At 40.2% G+C, this 19,569-nt stretch overlaps 1 protein-coding gene across 1 annotated transcript; it reads right to left on the bottom strand.

Annotated features, from left to right (window-relative positions):
* Nucleotides 1-9,471: 9,471 nt before the first annotated feature.
* LOC306699551 (DEP domain-containing protein 1B-like) lies at nt 9,472-17,811 on the bottom strand. Its single transcript, XM_079164186.1, has 11 exons — nt 17,719-17,811; nt 15,438-15,703; nt 15,185-15,329; nt 14,481-14,608; nt 13,965-14,095; nt 13,836-13,883; nt 13,377-13,517; nt 13,073-13,239; nt 12,725-12,901; nt 11,144-11,326; nt 9,472-10,909 (listed from the first exon to the last, which is right to left on the bottom strand). Exons 1-11 carry the CDS (start codon nt 17,764-17,766, stop codon nt 10,745-10,747), a joined length of 1,599 nt encoding a protein of 532 aa, XP_079020312.1. The 5' UTR covers nt 17,767-17,811; the 3' UTR covers nt 9,472-10,744.
* Nucleotides 17,812-19,569: the final 1,758 nt, after the last annotated feature.

Genomic DNA, 19,569 nt, shown 5'->3' with positions numbered 1-19,569 from the left:
GTATATTATAGCCGGTTACCGTGGTCTCTATCGAATCTCTGTCCCCTTTCTCAGAGACCACAAAACATGAGCCATGTTTTCCATGTGAGTGGGTGGCACTGGTCAGCAGGTGTCGCTGATTGTTACCATGGAAACCTATTCTCCACCATGGGAAAAAGGCACTAAAGGTGTTTTGACATTGTGGAAAAACAGCTTTTGCAAGTGCCTCCTCAATTATTGTACATTTTCCAAATTTGCAGAATCCAGACTACATTACACACACACACACACATATATGTATATATATATATATATATATATATATATATATATATATATATATACATATATGTGCAGTGAAAGACCCTCTCTCCACTGTAGTGTGTATACGCATTTAGTTTTGGTACGGTGGGTCCCTTTTTAGGTCTTATTTTTGGAGAAACCGGCCCCTGGACAGAGTACTGTACTGATGTAAGATGTGTGTTTGTGGAGTTTTTGAGTTGTTAAAAAGTAATTGGGAGCTGTTCCAAGTATCGAAACTAATGTTAAGAGTAATTGTTTCAATTTTGTAGGTAACTTGCAGCACTGCTGACAAAAGGTTGCCACTGTAGATAACAAAAAAAAAAAACTACCATTGCCATTCAACCCAGGATGATTAAAGCCTGTATTTTAATTTTGCTTGTTAATATTATGAACACTCGAGCTGATATTCACGTATGCCTCACAGGGATACAGTTTTCATTTTGTGTTGTGCGACTGAGCCAGGCTGTTGGTCATATAAAGCTTGATGCTTGTTTTGCACCCTTTCTGGTAGCCATCTTTCTAACCCCCCCCCCCCCCCCCCCGATCTAACAGGAGATCCTGTGGAAAAGAAGAATTCTGAAGTTATTATCCTATATGTACGTATGTGATGTGCCAAGCCTCCACACAGCAGCTTTACCTCAATACAACAAGATCATTAAAACAATATGAGACCTATAACGCAGCCCTAGATCATACAGTATTTCATGTACGTCTCTTGGAGTTTAGTTCATGGTGGACTTTCAGCCTGTGGTGAGGCACCAAGGTGTGGAGGAGGGGAGTGAGTCTGCTGCAGCTGATGTGACTAATTAACACCAACTTCAACCAGAGAGGAGGAACTCATCTCTGTATTCAGCAGACTTTCCTCCTCCCTGTCAGCGAGGATCTCAGATATGAAATTCAAGGACTGTTTTTCCGCTGAAGAAATGGAGTTGATGGCTTTGCTGACTGTGCAGATGGTGATGCTCATCCATGCCCACACGGGACTGAGGACATTTTTTTAAAGGGGACATGTGCATGGAAATGAAGTCCAAGTGGTCATGTTTTTTTGGTGAGATTAGGGTGGACACAGGTAATGTGAATTAATTGATTTTCTGTGGCAGACGATACACATGTGGAACACAAATAGAGTGTTGTTTCGTTCAAGATACCCATGTAAAGAGCACAGGAACAAAAGCAGATCTTTTCAGCAAAACACTTCAGATTCATGCCCACATATTACAGTGTAATTATTTACTATATAAAAGGTATCAGTAGAATACATCTTATGGATGGATTACCGAAAAAGCCGCCCTGGCCTTTATCTACAAAATATCACTCAAAGGGACACATCCTAACACCATGAGCACACAAATACACAAACTACTACAAAGAGACACAAACAACCAGTAAAAGACACAGTATGACTACGAAGAGATACAAAGAAACTACAAAGAGACTTTTATTTTTAAATTGTGTTGTATAATGGGTCATTGTGTTTATTGTTATGCACCACACACAAAGCCAAATTCCTTGTATGTGTAAACATACTTGGCAATAAACCAATTCTGATTCTAAAAAGGACACAAAACAACTGTAAAGAGACTCAAAATGACAACAAAGAGGCATAAAGCAACTACAAAGAGACTAAAATCACTACAAAGCGACACAAAACATCTACAAAGAGACTCAAAATGACCAGGAAGAGGCAGACCATCACAGAGAGATGAGTATCAACCTCAAACAGACACAAAACAACCACAAACAGACACAAAACAACCACAAAGAGACACAAAACAACTACAAAGAGACTCAAAATGACCAGGAAGAGGCAGACCATCACAGAAAGATGAGTATCAACCTCAAACAGACACAAAACAACCACAAACAGACACAAAACAACCACAAAGAGACACAAAACAACTACAAAGAGACTCCAAATGACCAGGAAGAGGCAGACAATCACAGAGAGATGAGTATCAACCTCAAACAGACACAAAACAACCACAAAGAGACACAAAACAACTACAAAGAGACTCAAAATGACCAGGAAGAGGCAGACCATCACAGAGAGATGAATATCAACCTCAAACAGACACAAACAACCACAAACAGACACAAAACAACCACAAAGAGACACAAAACAACTACAAAGAGACTCCAAATGACCAGGAAGAGGCAGACAATCACAGAGAGATGAGTATCAACCTCAAACAGACACAAAACAACCACAAAGAGACACAAAACAACTACAAAGAGACTCAAAATGACCAGGAAGAGGCAGACCATCACAGAGAGATGAGTATCAACCTCAAAAAGACACAAAACAACCACAAACAGACACAAAACAACCACAAAGAGACACAAAACAACTACAAAGAGACTCAAAATGACCAGGAAGAGGCAGACCATCATAGAGAGATGAGTATCAACCTCAAACAGACACAAAACAACCACAAACAGACACAAAACAACTACAAAGAGACTCCAAATGACCAGGAAGAGGCAGACAATCACAGAGAGATGAGTATCAACCTCAAACAGACACAAAACAACCACAAAGAGACACAAAACAACTACAAAGAGACTCAAAATGACCAGGAAGAGGCAGACCATCACAGAGAGATGAGTGTCAACCTCAAACATACACAAAACAACCACAAACAGACACAAAACAACCACAAAGAGACACAAAACAACTACAAAGAGACTCCAAATGACCAGGAAGAGGCAGACAATCACAGAGAGATGAGTATCAACCTCAAACAGACACAAAACACCCACAAAGAGACACAAAACAACCACAAAGAGGCACAAAACAACTACAAAGAGACTCCAAATGACCAGGAAGGGGCACAAAATCACAGAGAGATGAATATAAACTTCAAAGAGACACAAAATGACTATAAGGAGATACAAAACCACAGAGAGATACGTAACCACTACAAAGCCCAGGTGCCCATTGTCTTATAATCCGCACATGACCTTACTGCATACCTATACCAAGACACATGTAAACACAGGGGAGGAAGTGCTCAGAGGATAAAGGGGTATGAATTTGTGCTTGAGAAGGACTACTTAGAAATAAATGACACTGTGTGTATTTCTTTAATTACCAAGAACCCCTTTAATAATTACAGAGTACAGTGACATTATTACTGGGTAAGAAGGACACAAGAACTAAATAAAATTGCCTTATTGTGGCATAGTTTACACAGTACAGTCTATCACCCCAACAAATACTGTCAAGCAGAAAAAAATACAGTATGTAGATCTCAATGTTAAAATAGGTGTCTAAAATTAAGAAAGATTTACCATTTTGTATTTGCTACTTCATATGATAAAAATATTCACACTAATTTGCGGGTAATATATTAAAGTGCTACCTTTAAGTCTGCAAATACAACTTTCTAGACATCCTTTCAGGTTGTAGTGGTACTATTGTAGTGGTACTAATAAAGGTACTCTTTCTTTGTGGAGGTTTCTTAAGGGATTCACTTTTTAATTTTGTATTTATTCATTGCCTTAGATGATGCTGTTTGTACAGGTTTTCAGTGCTGTGTGTGTTTTACTGAGGTGGTCCTGGTGTGTCTTTTCAATCTCGTTAACTGTATAGATTCAGCTGTGTCGTTTAAACGAAATGATTTACCAGAGGAGGAAAAAAAGAAGATTTGCTTGTCTGTTTAATCTTTCTGTGCTTGAAAATGCAACATGTAAGAAACAGTTAAGCCTCTCTGAAATACTCTGTATCTGGAAGGTATTTTTAATTATATCCAGGCTTTTGATTGTGTCTTTATGCAGTGCTACTTATACTATACAACTCTATTAAACTTTGTGCATTTCCTTGAAGAATTCTCGCTATTCCAAGACTTGCTTTTTTATTTACAAATGAAAATCAAAAAGAAAAAGGTGTTCTCACATCTCATTGTGGCCTTCACTAAAGGAAGCTTTCCTTCAGCCTCACTGACACAAAACAACAACCATCACCTCCCTCACTGCCACAACAGGAAAATAACAGAGTAGGTTCCCCTAAGAGTTTTGTTTTTGCTGATTACACACTTGTGGAGTACATTTCCTGGCATCAAATCAACCCAATGATCCCTAAGAGGTCTGAGAAAACAGCCCGTCTTCCCACGATGCCTTGTACTGTGATTAAGGGGTCTTTTTCAGGACAACTCTATTACCAAAGAATGGATTTTGTACACGGCAAATAATCTCAGCCAAAGCATATCAGAAACAGCTTACAGGAGTATAAGCAGCAGTCTTATCTACTGAAATATAATTACATGAGGGACACCCGGTTATTGGCATGAAAATCAGGGCCAGAGAAGCAAAGGGACATGGCTGTTTTCACCACTAACATTTGACAAGAAATGCAGAGAATGAAACCACGTGGAACTCAATTTTGTATTCGTATGATCAGTGTTATTCCCTATAAGCTTATGTAAAACAAAGACTTTTGTAAACCTTTCATTCGTTACAAGGGTATTTGTAAAGCTGCAAAATGAAGGATTTTCCCCCCGTCAGCGCCGGCTGTACTTTGTTCTGGCTAATTAGCTAATGTTAGCGCCACCTTAAGTTTGACATTAGTGCTTTTGTTTTAATAATCTCAACAGCTGCCATCACATTTGGTACAGATATTTATACCCCCTCAGGGATAAACTGCCACAAATTTGTCCAATACTTTTTCAAAACAAATGACTTTCCATGAACCTCAGTGGTACTTTGTGTTTACTGCTAATTAGCAAATACATACATAGCTGCAAGCTACTGGTGAAGCACACCCGAATGTCTGACTGAGCTGTCTGCGATCGAGCTGCATTGTGGGTAATGTGGTCACCTGGCCAGCCAGCTTTTGACGAGGAGCATCGATTTTGATACTTTTCTTTTTTAAACTGCATTGTGCAATGCTAAATCGGTGGAGTACACTCACAGAGCTGCTAGCAAGTATTGCTAATAATACAACAAGATTAGCTATTAATAATCTTATTCTATAGATGTTACATAAGGCGGACCTTAAGTACATTTTGAAAACATGAACATTAATGAAAATGTCAGAGGGCGAGCTTTGCTGAAAGCAAAAATAATGGTTGAGTTAAGGCTGCAATAGGTACCTAATACACACACACAAACAAACACACACACTTGCTTCCGCCAATAAAATAAGGTTCAGCTGTGAGCACTTTGAAAATGAATCGATCGAAATTGTGTCATGTAAACCTCTGATAGCGTTGCTCAGTTTTCTCGAATATTCACCAAGAAAACTTTGCCTGCATACATTAAACAAACTGTGGAAGGTGCAGCTTTGAGAACAGTGCTTTGTTCTGTTGGCACTGGGCAAATTCAATGTCATGTATGCAATGCACAGCTCTGCTGGCTAATTCTAGGTGATACTGTAGATGAGCACATTGTTTTTGTCTGTCCAATCCATTATTATTCAACACGGTTGTTTGGATAGCCAGGCTGGCTGACAGTCACTTGGATTTGGATTCTGATGAACAGTATGTGCCATGAATTTAAGTTCCAGAATTTTGATTTGTGTCATATCTTGTTTTTTCTGTCCGATGTTTGCAGATATCTGAGTGATGATGACACATTATGTGGATGCCTCCTCTTGTTATAAGCTTGATCGGCTTGAGCCGCACAGTGTGTGATGTTGAATTACTTGCAGAGAAACTTCTTCCTATACAGTAAACTGCTTTGGTTATTATTCTATGATGGTTGTTTATTCTCTTTTTTCCAGGTAGGATCACGATCTAGTCACAGTTCTTATCCAAACTAATCATCCTTCACGAAGAGAATATATATAGATGGTGACACAAAATTCCATTCTCAAATGTAAGACTTTTAAAATGTCTTTAAATATTTATAATTTTCTAAATCCACATTGAACCGCTCTTCACATGGACATAATGAGATCCACCGCCACATTATTCAGAGCACACATGGCCAAATTGCCAAGTTACCATGTAACAGGTTGGTGACAAACACTGAAGCATTTAAATAGCTAATCTTTCAAACAGAGTCCGGCGCAGCGCTCACACCACATGAAACTCAGCGGGGCTACATTACATCACTTCCGGCAAACTTCACGCATGACACACCACTGATCTGAAGAACTATGGATATTTTAGGTTAACTTGGCCTTGATGATTCAGATGTCCCACTAGAACTACATAGAGAGATAATGATTCATAACTGTCCTTTCATTAAAAACTAATGAACGGATTCTTCTTTCATTCAAGAAATACAATCGAATACTCGTCCCACCTCTTGTTTTTTTGTTTGGCCTTCTTTTTACATAATGCTTCATATTTCTTTCTCCGGAACAAATTGCTCATCCTACAATCACATTTCGAGATGAGCACAACAGCTAAGTGCCACTCAGGTTTTCTTTTTTACATCACAACAGGATGAGAGACAAAAAGCACTCTCTTTGCACGCTGAAGAAAAAGAACACTCGACCAGAAGCAGTGATCAACACGTAGACGTAAAAATACCACTCACTCACTCACTCGCTCACAAACACGGTGCTCATTCTACCCACGTATACGAATGTGCAGCCTCGATCATTTCCTCAGAATGTGCTGTTATCTAATTGACATTGATGGAGCGAGAATGGGTTCGAGTTCAGCTTCACGGAGCAGCGGCGCCGACTAGAGATGACATATCCAAACAGAGAGAGGGAGTGACAAGGTCTCCGTGTGTATTGCAGCATTTGAAATGATTCATTATAATGCATATAAACAGCAAATTCCCTGATACTTACATCACTCATGTTCAACTTTAACACTATTAGCTTCTACAGTGTGCATTCTTGTGCTTGTGCTGTTAGTGAAAAAAATGCCAGGCAAGCACAAGCGTCATGTAAAATAGGTTTATTGGCTTCCAAACTTTTTAGAAAGTGATGTGCTTTGAGTTATTTCTTCCCTTCCTGCGCCTCTTCGGGTCGACATAATGCTGTGCCAATATCAGTCAAATATGGTGCGTTCAGTTTGGGAAAAAAAAGAAGCAGGAAATCAGTTTTACTGGCTCTGCAGAGAAGATGAACGACATGCTGTGAATGTTTGTGTTCCTGTAATTATGACGGATGCACGATTAGTGGAGACATGGTTAGTGCAGTGTGTTCAAATCTGAATCAATAACGATTTTGTTTAATTTAGGATGATGAGTGAATTTCACTTAAAAACAAAAACATCAATCAAGAAGCAGCAGTAAAGTTAATCCAACAAATTAGTGTTGGCAGAAAAACTGTCAACCAATATATAATTTTCTTTAAAAAAACAACATATATCTGTGCTCTAGATAGTGGGACAATATTACACTTACAGCATGACTAGCTTTCTCCCTTTGTTGCATTGCTTAAAAAGGTACAGAGCAAGAAACCCAATTATGTCTATTCCCAGAAAAGCATTAGGGAAACAGCATGGGCTTACTCACTAACACTCAATACCAGAAATGTGGACACACGTGACTTTGACAGCCTCAGAACTGCAGAAGACTCTAAAAGCTCAGAGCGTGTGCGCAGCGAGCGCCTCGTTATAATGAAGAAATGGTCCTGAAAGGACCCCGATGATGAAGTTAATTCGCTCTCCTTCACTCCACTTCTGAGGCAACAGCTACTCCCAGTTACCCCGAATGGAATAAGGCAGGAATGTTAATGCCCTGATAATACCTGATAATATCTGATAATACCTGAAACATGACCACAGACCTCTCTACGACACCATTCATTAGAGTTATTTTATCACCATTAGCAGCAGAAGGTCTGCAATCATGACTGCATTGTAGGTGGTGAGTAGGTAGTTCCAACACACACACACACATCGATTGAGGATATTGACGGGTTAACTTTAAGGTGTGCTCACAGCTAAATGCAGCAACTTTTTACAGGCAGCATGATTGCTAAATTTACAGATTTGCTCTGGAGGATTCAAATGAAGGCCTCACACACCTCAATAACTAGTGGATGGATTGCCTTGTAATTTGGAACATGTATTCATGGTCCTGAGAGGATGACTCATCATGAGTTTGGTAACCATCACATCTGCGTAGTGAGAGCGTTCTGGCACCGCGCTGTGTTTAAGTCACCCGCATGTTGGGAGCTCAGCGCTCAATACAAAATCACTGTGTTGATTGCGTGCATAAGTAGACTTGAATCCTTAAACGCCAAGCTGTAATGATTCAAATAGAAACTACCTGTTCCGCCAGCTGAGACGCTTCGTGTTTACGCAAACTGTTGACACTTTCTGACACATACATTTCCAACTTTGACGCCTCCCAGTATCAGAAAAACAAGAATGTGTGCCCGTGGACACTGAGTCAATAATATATAGGCTTCGCCAATTTTCTCAATCACCGTCTCACTTTTCTACACACACACACTTGTGCCACAAGACTAACTAGGAAGATGCCATAACTGTATAACTATTGTATACACAGCAGCTTCAACACTGTGAATCATCACGCATTCGGCTGTGATGGTGTGTACTAAAGTTTTCTTTCCACCTCCACAATTGAGCGTTGAGTGTTTACTGTGTGGGTTGTTTACTTGTGAAAGTATTCAGATGTCGCACTGACTTGCAATCACATAAAATAATGAACCCTCCTCGCCCCCCCCCCCCCTCTCTCTCTGTCACACCGTATGATTACCATCCGGTAAAAGCTTTTCATATGGCAGCAAGGAGAGAGGAGATGGAAGATGTTGTATAAAAGCAACATGTTGGGCCCTGCTCTACTATTCTGCTGCTGTGTTGATCAATTAATAACGATCGGTAAGTATGCTACATGTACTGTCAAACTATTCAAACTATTATTCTTGATTCAGGATAAAGTACTAAATGTATTAATACCATGATGGGATAATTAAAGTGATTTTTTTCCCCAGTTTAAAATGCTACAGATGTGTTCTCCAGACTGGGCCTGAACCACAAACAGAAATCAGACTTCCATCAGCAACAATAAACTGCGCCCGTGATGTTTTTTAAAGTGTTATTACTGTTCTACAGGAGGTGATGATGCAGTTTGCTTATGTTCATGTATCGTTTACATCAAAACAAGATTCCTGTGTGTAAAATATCAAATCATCCCTCATATAAACTACCTACAACCCCGGAGAAAGAGAACAGAACCGTTACATTCGCCAATTAAATGTTTATAGGAAAATCAGCCTCAACAAGAACTCACTTTTATTCTGTTGTTTTTTTTCCAGCGCAGAGCAGCAATTCAAGTGTAACAGTTATTCCAGCATTATTACATCTGTTCAAGAGCATTCATAAAAAAAACATTTAGCATTATCACTTATGACAAAAAATTAAGTCTCAAATCAAGTGAAAAACAACATGATTGACATGACGGAACAGCAGGTTACAGAACATGACAAAATACGTTGAAAACAGTAAAAGATGAGTATTTGACACTGAAATATGTGTCAGTCAAGACAAGTTCTTATATACAGAATAATAACAAGTAGAAACATGAAATGAGTTGTTATGAGAGTGCACATGCAGCAGGACCCATCAAGTAAAGTGTAAGGAGGGCAAAGAGAGTAAGGTCGTTTCGTAGCGAGTGAAATGTTTGCTTTTGCCTCTTCTTTCCCTGTTCTGAGATTCAGATTCAGCAGATTCATATTTCAAATGTAGTAGTGCACATTTTACAGCAGATATGATCTACAATATTCAACCACGTCTTGAAGATTTTCCCTCATCAGCTGGAGCTCAACTAGAGCCTCTCAGTTATGTAACACGTCGCAAAACACTTAATATGTTCATTGACATTATGCAACTGTTTAAGTGAATAAAGATAAACATATTTAGTTGCCTAGATACAACATAACAATGACCATTTGATCAAAAAGCAATTAAAACATCTCATGAAATTACATCATCTGTTTGAAGACTAATTCATACCAAGAAATGCATCGGAATATTTTTGTTATAGTGCAAAACTATATACCAATGGAAATGTTTTCAGAGTACGATGCACTTGATTATTAACTTTTCACAACCTATAATGTTAACGCCTAACGACCTATTATCATTACATTCGAAATGAATTTCATTCAATTTAGTTAGCGGGAGGACAGAGTCAGTCCCTGGCATCCCTCACTAGATCTAACAGACAGTAGAAACATGTACCAATACACAACGTGTGAACAACTATTAGAGTTCATTTAAGGAAACATCAGCGCCTCTCATAGTGTTAGTTAGTGTACCGTCACATACTTTGTTCAAGTATTATAGCAACCCAGTAAAATGTATTTGTTCAGCCATCCACATGTATTTTGCACTGGGTGTCAGTGGGAATGTCCTATTATAATAATACTTATTATTATTATTGTTGGTGTTATTATTGTGTGAACTGGCCTTTCAAGTTATTTTCTTAGTTGTACAGTGTTTTTTTGTGATCAGGGCACCATACCGGCCACACTGTTCCTTTACTCCTGCTGCTGAGTTGTGTGTGCAGCCTGGAGTACAGCTGGGTCAGATCACGCCCTAAAACTCCAGCTCCTCTGGAAGGGCTGGAAGGGTTTCTTGAGGTTCAAGAACATGAGATGAGGTTTGAGTCGTGGGGCTTTCTCAGGCACCACGGCCGCTTTGCTCTCCTCAGTGGGAAACCGATTGTGGTAGACTTCTGGGTACGACCTCTGGAACTGATAAGGGGAGGATATTACTGTGCGGTACGTGCACACCAAAGACATACCCTTTACTCACCTAAACATACTAAAATACAAGTCTTAAACACAAATGGCTGAAAAGTAAATTTGACAGGATATAGCCCAAGAGCAGTCTGATTTTGACCATCAGGACTTGAAAAAGGCACCTCCTCCAGGATCTACACCGAACGACATTTCTAGTTTAAGCATTTGAAAATAGTAAAGCCGCACCTGTTTAAGCCTTTTCCTCTTGTCCTTGGCCGGGAGTTCTTTGTCTGCGATCAGGCCTTCCAGCAGCGCCTGCAGAGGGGTCTGGGTTCCTATCACCTTGCGCTCCTCAGACTCCACCCTGCTGATCTGTTTACAAAAGGCTGGAGAGGCGCTGAAGTCTGTATCTGAACCTGCGTATTTGATCTGATGGAAGACACAAAGGAATGTACAGAGTTAGTAAAACACTGGTGTGACACAAACTAGGATATTATGAATATCTGCTCCCCTGCTTTTTAAAGATAAATAAAGTACATATGGAATGTATTTATTGACTGCATAATCATCAATAATTAATGTCAATGTGCCCACATTACAAGTTAACATGTTTAAATCTCATTTACAGCATGTGTAAGCTTATGCATCCACTGTTAAAAGATGAAATCAATCAAATGTAGAACAGACCGCTCATACAGTCTGTGTTCTACATTTTCTGATATGCCTGCCAAAAGAAAAGCACTTTAATATGAACCAACTGTGTGCACAGAGGAATAACACAGGTGGAGAAGGGCCCTCTCACTACATGACAGCGATCAGGAGGGCAGGCAAAACAAACAACAGGTTCACCTCGAAGCAGTGAAACCTTTATGGACTAAGATATCAGTTCTGATACTGTGTGGTGTTTCCCATAGCAACAGATATAGGAACACCAGGTTTCAGTGCAGCAGTGATAGCGTAGCGACTGGATAAGCAATACTGCTGCCATTTAATATTATCCATGTTTAAACTAGATTTATGTAATTGGCTTCATGAGTTCAGTCTCAAATATAGTCACACACAATAAGTGCTGCTGACCGGCTGACCCCACCTCCACTCCATCTCAGTTTACTACAAAAGCAAACTATTTAGCCTGACCGGACACTGAACTAACAACTAGTTGGTTTTAGCAGTAGTAGTAGCAGTTGATGGTAATTGCCTCAAGCTAGTGCAACAAGTGTTTTCCACTCGCATTAACATAGAGATGGATGTAATATCCTGATTTTATAATTATCAAAACGTACCAGTGACTGTACCTCACTGCTTAGCAAGAGGATGGAATCAATCTGGCACATTGTCTTCATAAATGATTAGAGACGCACCGGTTGGTCTGTTGTCAGCTGATGGTTTTACGTTGTGCGTACAGCGGCACAGACAGTAACGTCACAGCCACACACACATGCACATGTTCTTCAGCGTGAGTGAAGAAGACATACAGCTCATGTTTGATAAAGTCAGACGTACTGAGAATCTTTTTCAGTTGGATTTGATTTCTCCAGTAACGTGGAGCAATTTCATTTAGATATTTGCTTGTGTGACAATAAGTCCTGTAACTTGCTAGAGTTTTTGAAAAAATGTAAACTATTTAATAGTCAATGTCTTATTATGGACATACAATTACATTTAAAATGTTCATTAAAAAAAAATGTTTGTGTAAGATGTTAATTATAGATCTTAGAAAGAAAGGAAATTGGAATCGGCAGGTCAGACGGTGCATCTCTACAGGTGATCCAAAGATATGTCTTTGTCGTTTCATTAATGAGCTGTAAGTAGAGAAAGGCTACTGACTTGAACTCTTTTGAGGTGAGACAGGTGCTCCTCGACCTGGCAACGCAGCTTGGAAGGAACTTGGAAGATGGTGTTGTGGTGCTCCATCATAAAGATCACCAGTTTGGTGGCAAGCAGCTCGTCCAAGTCCATCTCATCCACTGAGCCCAGGACGCACTGTGAGAACATCTGCACCATCTAGACGGAGACCACAACAGGAGACGGATCAACTCCCAGCTACACTCTGCTCCACGTGGGCAGATTCAGACCGGTAGCAAAGATTATGGACATATCATATTCATATCATATTGTTTTTAGCCTTCCTTACATACAAAGATATGTAGGAAAAACCTGTTATGGTATTTGTACCAGTGTGCGGGTAGCAATGGTGTCATTGAGTGGAGGCAGGTGGGGATTCTGGCAGACGCGGGCCATGAGGCGCATCAGAAGCTGGAGGCGTCTGCGGTTGGGCGGCGGCAGCAGGAGACAGCTGATCTGAAGAGCCTCGGTGGCTACTTGCTGCTCGTGCAGCAGACCTGCAGAGACACAAGGAGAGAAGAGTCCCGATCCATACATACAAACATACAGGCTGGGTAGAAAATGAACACCGGCGACTGTTTCTCTGTAGCAGCGTAACAGTATCGGTCTTTGATGCACGCGGTGAAGCACTCACTGAGAATGTTGACAAAGACTTCATACAGATGGAAAGTCAGAAGTGGTTCTTTGAGCCTCTGAAAGTAATCTGCTACTGTTCTCAGAACATCCCTCTCAAAACCCGGGTACACTGGCTGTTTGCTTTCATTGCCATTAGGCCCTGAGAGAAAAGACAAGAAACATACTGTTATCCCCGTTAATGTTGAAAACACGCACATAAAACACCCAGAATGGTGCTTTAGATTTGATGGTGTATGTGCGCACACTCACACACATACATTTATATAATGTATAAACAGTTAAACATAAAGTGAACCATCAACCATCTGGGAAGGAGGCATCATCAAGCGTTGAAGAGATTTTACTTTTGTCCTCCGGGTACATGGACCCGCTGCAGTCCCAGCTCCAAACAGATGGTGATTGTTTTTTATATTTTTATAACAGTTATTTTTAAAGTGAGCTTATAATGTATACTTACAATTGGCAAGGCATTTCATTGCTGATACCACCCAATATGGCATGTCCTCTGGAGAGGAGAGAGAGAGAGATGGGTGAGTCATAATATATAAGCTGCAGTTTTTCTAAGTGTGACTGAAATGCATCTTACCGGCTTTGTTCTCCAGTACGACGATGCCCGTCTTATTTACGCTGAACACATTGTGAACAATGTGCTTGCCGTTGACATGCTTGGGGTTCAAAACTCCGTCCATTGACTGCAGACCCAGAACTCCCTGTAAACTAAAAACAGAGTGGGCATCAAGTATCTGGAGCAGTGGTTCCCGAACTGGGCGCTGCGTCACCCTGGGGTGCCTCGAGTCTTTCAATAACGAGTCGAAGCACAACTACGTTTTATGTTACGGTTCCAAACATATCAAAATAAATGAACTAAACATTGACAATAGGCCGTTATAATTTACCTTCATTTCATAAAACACAACACTCTTCGATAATAATCATCTGTGTACATACTTTATATGCATGTAGTGCATATGGGTGCCATGACAGAACATGTTCTTTAAAGGGGTGCCGAAGCCTTAAAAGAAACTGTTGGAACCACTATCAATAGACACAAACAACATGAACAGTGAAAGTGTTTAATCAGTTATGTAAAAGGGGTACATACTGTGCAACGGTCATTGATTTCCAGATGTGGTCCACTTGCTTTGGAGTGATCTCCTTCCTTCGTATGAGCTTGCACTCATGCACGTCCCCAATAGCTACACTGTGCCGCTTGTTCCACAGATCTGAGGTCTGATCAAAAAAAGGAACAGAGACATGAATGAACATGTTCAATCCAATACAGACATACAGTACAATACACACTACACAATACATGTTGATGTAAGCAATCCTACCAGGGTTAAACTTTGTAAAAAAAGTAGTTTTCAATTGTTGTCATTGTGTCCGTGATGCGTTGATATTAACTCAATGGTAACGGTAAGGTTCAGAATGTACTTTTTATGGTAACGTGTTACACTATAATTTGTGGTCTTTGTTCCTCCATACACGTAAATGTGGTGGACAAAATATTAGAAACACCCTCCGATATAATGCTGTCCAACACAACACAGTTCAACCAAGAAACCACTACAGCAGCAGCAGTGAAGGAGTGTGTTCTGCTGGGCTCTTGTCCTGCATTACATTAAACTGACCTTTGATTTGATCTTTTCAGTAACCTTAAGTGCAGAATGATGTAAATGACCCAGTAGTAAAATATCTTAGCTTACCCTTTGCTCTCTATTAAGTTGGCATCTGCTGACACACTTAAAGCACAGCATGAGTCTATGCGAGCAGCGGAGGAGCCAAAAGACCTTTTCTCTTTCTCACCATGGCAGAAGACTTCAGGAGCGCGAAGTTCTCCCGCTGAGGCAATTCTTCGTAGTCGTCCCAGCGAATGAGTCGAGGAAGGTCACTGCTGTCCCTCAACAGAGGCCTCGTTGGAAAAGACTTCAGGGGGGACGAGGTCGGGAACCTGGAGAGAAAGTCAACGGCACCGGGCTCAGCCGAAGGAACAAGCTGTGAAGATGCAGCAACAATGCCAACGGTGTATCAATTACAGCACAACATGACCAAGTAGTACCTGTACAGATGACCATTGTCCTCAAAGTCCTCTGTCCCGTGGCGTCCTTTGATGTCTTCAATGACGTGGGCCTTGAGGAACTTCCTGAGCAGCTGCAGAGTCTGGTAGCGCGTCACCTCAGGCCCAAAGTTGTAGTTGCGCCTCAGCAGCTCATGCAGGTAATCCACAGCCTCGGACCCCGCGAAACTGCAATCAAAGCAGCGGAAGTGTGCCCAGTGCCTTCTCAGCGGCATGCCTCCGCGGAACAGTTTAATGGTTTCATTCCACTGCACAATCAGGAAACAAAGGGAGACAATCATGAGTGACATATGCTGCAGAACGTTTGTCACGGACAGCAAATTAAGTGAGTGTTCCTCGGCAATCTAATGTAATATATATTAAGATATGGCATACAAATATTTCACTGAAGCTACAACTCTGATTGAGCCCAGCAGTGTATGCATTCAACAAGTTCCCATTTTCAGAGCTGTGGAAGCCGTTTGGAACATTTTTCTGACTACGGTAAAGTAATGACCCATTAAAGCAACCGAAGACAAAAACATCCATCCATATGGAATAGAAAATACTGCGCATGTTCATCATTCTATAGGCTACATTTATACTACACCATCAAATCTGTGCACAAATACTAATACAAAAAGAACATCACGTCCTGCTTATAGTGTTTTGGATGGTGCAGGGGTTAGAGATTATCAGAAGGAAAGCAAAAGATAGAAGTAGAAAATAATAGAGAGAGAGAAGTTGGCTACACAAGGCCATTACAACCCAGGAGAGTAACAAACCGAAACAAATGATGCCCACTGTGGCTAGTCTGAATTTTAAATAGAGCTAAATGTAAAACAAGTAGCCAATAAGTTAGCCTCGAGTGTAATGGGAGAAGGTACAGGACTGCTCTTTCATTACAACAAGATGCAAAAAGAAAAGGTTCTGTCCTTGTAGACAGCTCTGCGTGACGCTCCACCTCACAGGTCTTTTTGGGGCAGCAGGTGGTAGGTTATCGGTTTTTCACTTTCTTCTCTGAGACAAAAAAAATGGCTTGTGTATTTGCAATGTACTTGTAACCTTTCTTTGTTATAGAATACACCTTAATAAACTGCATTTTTACACCAGATGGCCCAAACGCGACATACAACATCTGAAAATGGATAGACAGAAGCCTAAAAAGACACATACTGTAGCAGAAGGAACTAGTCAGGGAAAAGAGGAACATTGTTTTTCAAGTGGACTGGCAAACTCTGTATCTCATCGTCTCCGATTTATTTTATCAGACCTTTTTCTTTTAACGTTTTAACAAGAAAGGAACAGGTGCAAATAATACAAATGAATGAAGGCTGAAATCCATTTGCTTGCTTTGCTTTCAGGGTCCTGCTATTGTGCCAGTGGAACACTTTTCAGCATGAAGCCGCCGGTGTTAACGTTATTAGGACAGCACCTGTGCCTTTCTTAAATGTGACAAAGTCAAAATGCCTGCTTTGAAAAAGGCTTCCAGGAAAGCATTGAATAAAATGGGTGAATTAGCACAGTAGTATTGTTCAAATTGGCCTTTAAAATGCAGTACATGATTTCGCTCACAGCCAGTGAGCTGGATGGACTTAACTGCATGGTATATACGAGGCTTTTACATGAAGTGAAGAAAGAAAGCTCCTCACGCCAAGGACACGATGCAGTAACAGGTGAACACTAGCTATAGCATTCACGTTACTTTGAACAGTTAGGTAACGTTACATGTGCGGATACTCAGAATGTAAACACCTTGTTGTATAACCTTGTGAATGAGGTTATAATAGACGCTTAACGACACTGCTGCATGGTTTCGGTAAGAGTCACAGCTACATTACAACATGTCGGTTAAGGTTGAATGTGTTTGTGTTGCTATGGTTTATCCACTTCGGGGCGGAGCACCATTTCTCCTCACAAGTTGCTTTTGTTGACTCTTCTCTTCTAACACCCTTTTAGTGCCGTTTTGCAAGCCTTCCTTTTTTTTACGTGAGGACAAAATGCGTGAATTTAGTAAATCAACTGTTAGCTTGCTTAACTAACTAACTAACGTTAATTAACTAAGGTTAAATGTAGGACTGAGTAAGCTCTAAAGTATGTTATCCTTGTTTGCGTGCTTACTGTTTAAATGTAAATTATCAAGGCAATGAACGTACTCTAACATGAAACAAACTTGACACATTTCATTTAGCTAACGTTACATTGTAGCGTTAAAATGTTACAAACATTAAGCTCCTCGACGTCACATTTGTGTTCGCCTCGCTAACGTTACCGACAGACTCACCAGCTTGGTCGCGCGGTACGGACCCGGTCCAATGACTTTACCGTCCATTCCGATAGCGAAAACCCCACTTCACTCGTGTGAAAACATGAAGATGTGTATATATACAACTTTTATAAGCTTCCCACAAGCTTCAGCCGCGGCTGAAAAAGTTGTGCTACGAGAGTATCCCAACAGAAACGTTGCGGCCAACTTTGAATCTCGTGCGTCAGTACGTCACATCATTTGAACGACGTGATTAGGCAGCGAGCTGGTCACGTGACCACAAGGAATGCAGCCTTTCTGAATGGAGATGAAGAGAGACAATACACCGCATCACACACATCAACGTTCAACTGCTTCGGCTACCTCTACTGCTACTAGTGATAGTACTACTGCTATGCTACAATAATAACACGTATAATAATAATAGAACACTTTTAATTTTGAGAATAGGTTTGTAAAAAACGTTTAGACAAGGATCATATAAACACACACACACACACACATATTTGAAAGTTACGTTTACAATAAAAATAAAAACAATTTAAACTTTTTGTTTTTATTTGAATGCACCATTTACCAGCAGAATAAAAACTATTATACTATAAACATTTTGCTCAATTTGCTTTGTCAATGAGTCAGATTTTTTCACAGTCAACCCTTCTTCATTTTAAATTGAGAGTTGTAGGTTAGAATAATTGAAATTGAGCCATTTATAAAGTACAATATGTTAGTCACAATACGTCTCAATGTATGTTGACCTTGATAGAAAAGTCTAACTCGTTAGGTGCCATTTACTGTAAGGGATCTAAGGTTGAGGCAGCCTCACTGCAGTGCTTGAAATGCAATTACATCTAAAAATTGACAAATAGTAAGTGCCAGGATCTTTTTTTTCACAATACCAATTATACAGTTTTCTGGATAGACTGCAGGTATGAGAGGAAGGTCTTACGAGAATAGAAGACTAGGCAAGTGCAAATTGCAGATATGACCTTCTCCAAATCAGTGGAGGAACGGTGTGGTTTATAATTAAAATGTTTTTTTTTAAGCTGCACAGAGGATGATTGCACAACCCTTTTACCTTTGCTTTAACTATGCTTTACAAAATTCTTATTGGAATAAAACAAGAAATACCAAACAAACACAAGTTTAACAGGGGGGATAATAATGTCTGAAGGAGAGCATGTATCGACAGGTGGAGAGCGTTTCAATCAGTGCACAATAAACTGGATGACCATTGCCCTTGCTCTTTTCGAAGGCCATCCAAACCACACTATTTCTGCTATCTGATTTTTTACAAGGCTATGGCTCTACATTGATGAAGAAAAAAAAAAACCCGAATCCATCAGAGCTGCAGATTTGCCATAAGGTGTTTGATGTCCTCGTAAAACATTTGCTTTTGACACCCAGAGCACATCAAGTGTTTCCATTAAGTGTGTCGATGCCTACAGGGACAAAAGAGTCACACTGCTTTCATCTTTAACAAGCAAAAGACAGGAGTTCCTTTTGTCTTCCATTTTTCTGCAGCAATAGGGCAGAGACAGACAGACAGACCTAATCAGGAGGGTCAAGACAGAGTTGCTTTAACACTCGCTCCTCAGATCGACTGACTGAGAGAGAGCTGCGTGCCACCTTGAAATGGCCTCAGAAAGCGTCAGCACTCTTGTTAAAATTCATGAGAAACACTCCAACAGGGGAAGTCTGACTCCTTAATAAGTTGAACTACCGTAGTATAACTAAAATAGCTTGGAGAAAGATTCCACAACCAGTCCATAATAATTCAACCCATGTCATTTAAATGGTATTACCTTTTTTTTTATTGTAATATAAACTATCCTATTTATTCCCGATAGATATTGAAGGCAAGTGTAG

Source organism: Pholis gunnellus (assembly GCF_910591455.1).
Source record: "Pholis gunnellus genome assembly, chromosome: 8".
In the NCBI taxonomy this organism is placed as follows: domain Eukaryota; kingdom Metazoa; phylum Chordata; class Actinopteri; order Perciformes; family Pholidae; genus Pholis; species Pholis gunnellus.
Note: the sequence above shows the minus strand (reverse complement) of the source record. Positions and strands in the feature narration are given on the sequence as shown.

Bases quoted from the DNA above. Each gene is read 5' to 3' on its own strand.
- LOC306699551 (XM_079164186.1), bottom strand. From the start codon at position 17,766: ATGGACGGTAAAGTCATTGGACCGGGTCCGTACCGCGCGACCAAGCTG. The intron at 14,609-15,184 runs GTGAGAAAGAGA...TTTTTTGATCAG, and splicing joins TCCTGAAGTCTTCTGCCATG to ACCTCAGATCTGTGGAACAA. The intron at 10,910-11,143 runs GTGCGGCTTTAC...TCCCCTTATCAG, and splicing joins AGAGGAAAAGGCTTAAACAG to TTCCAGAGGTCGTACCCAGA.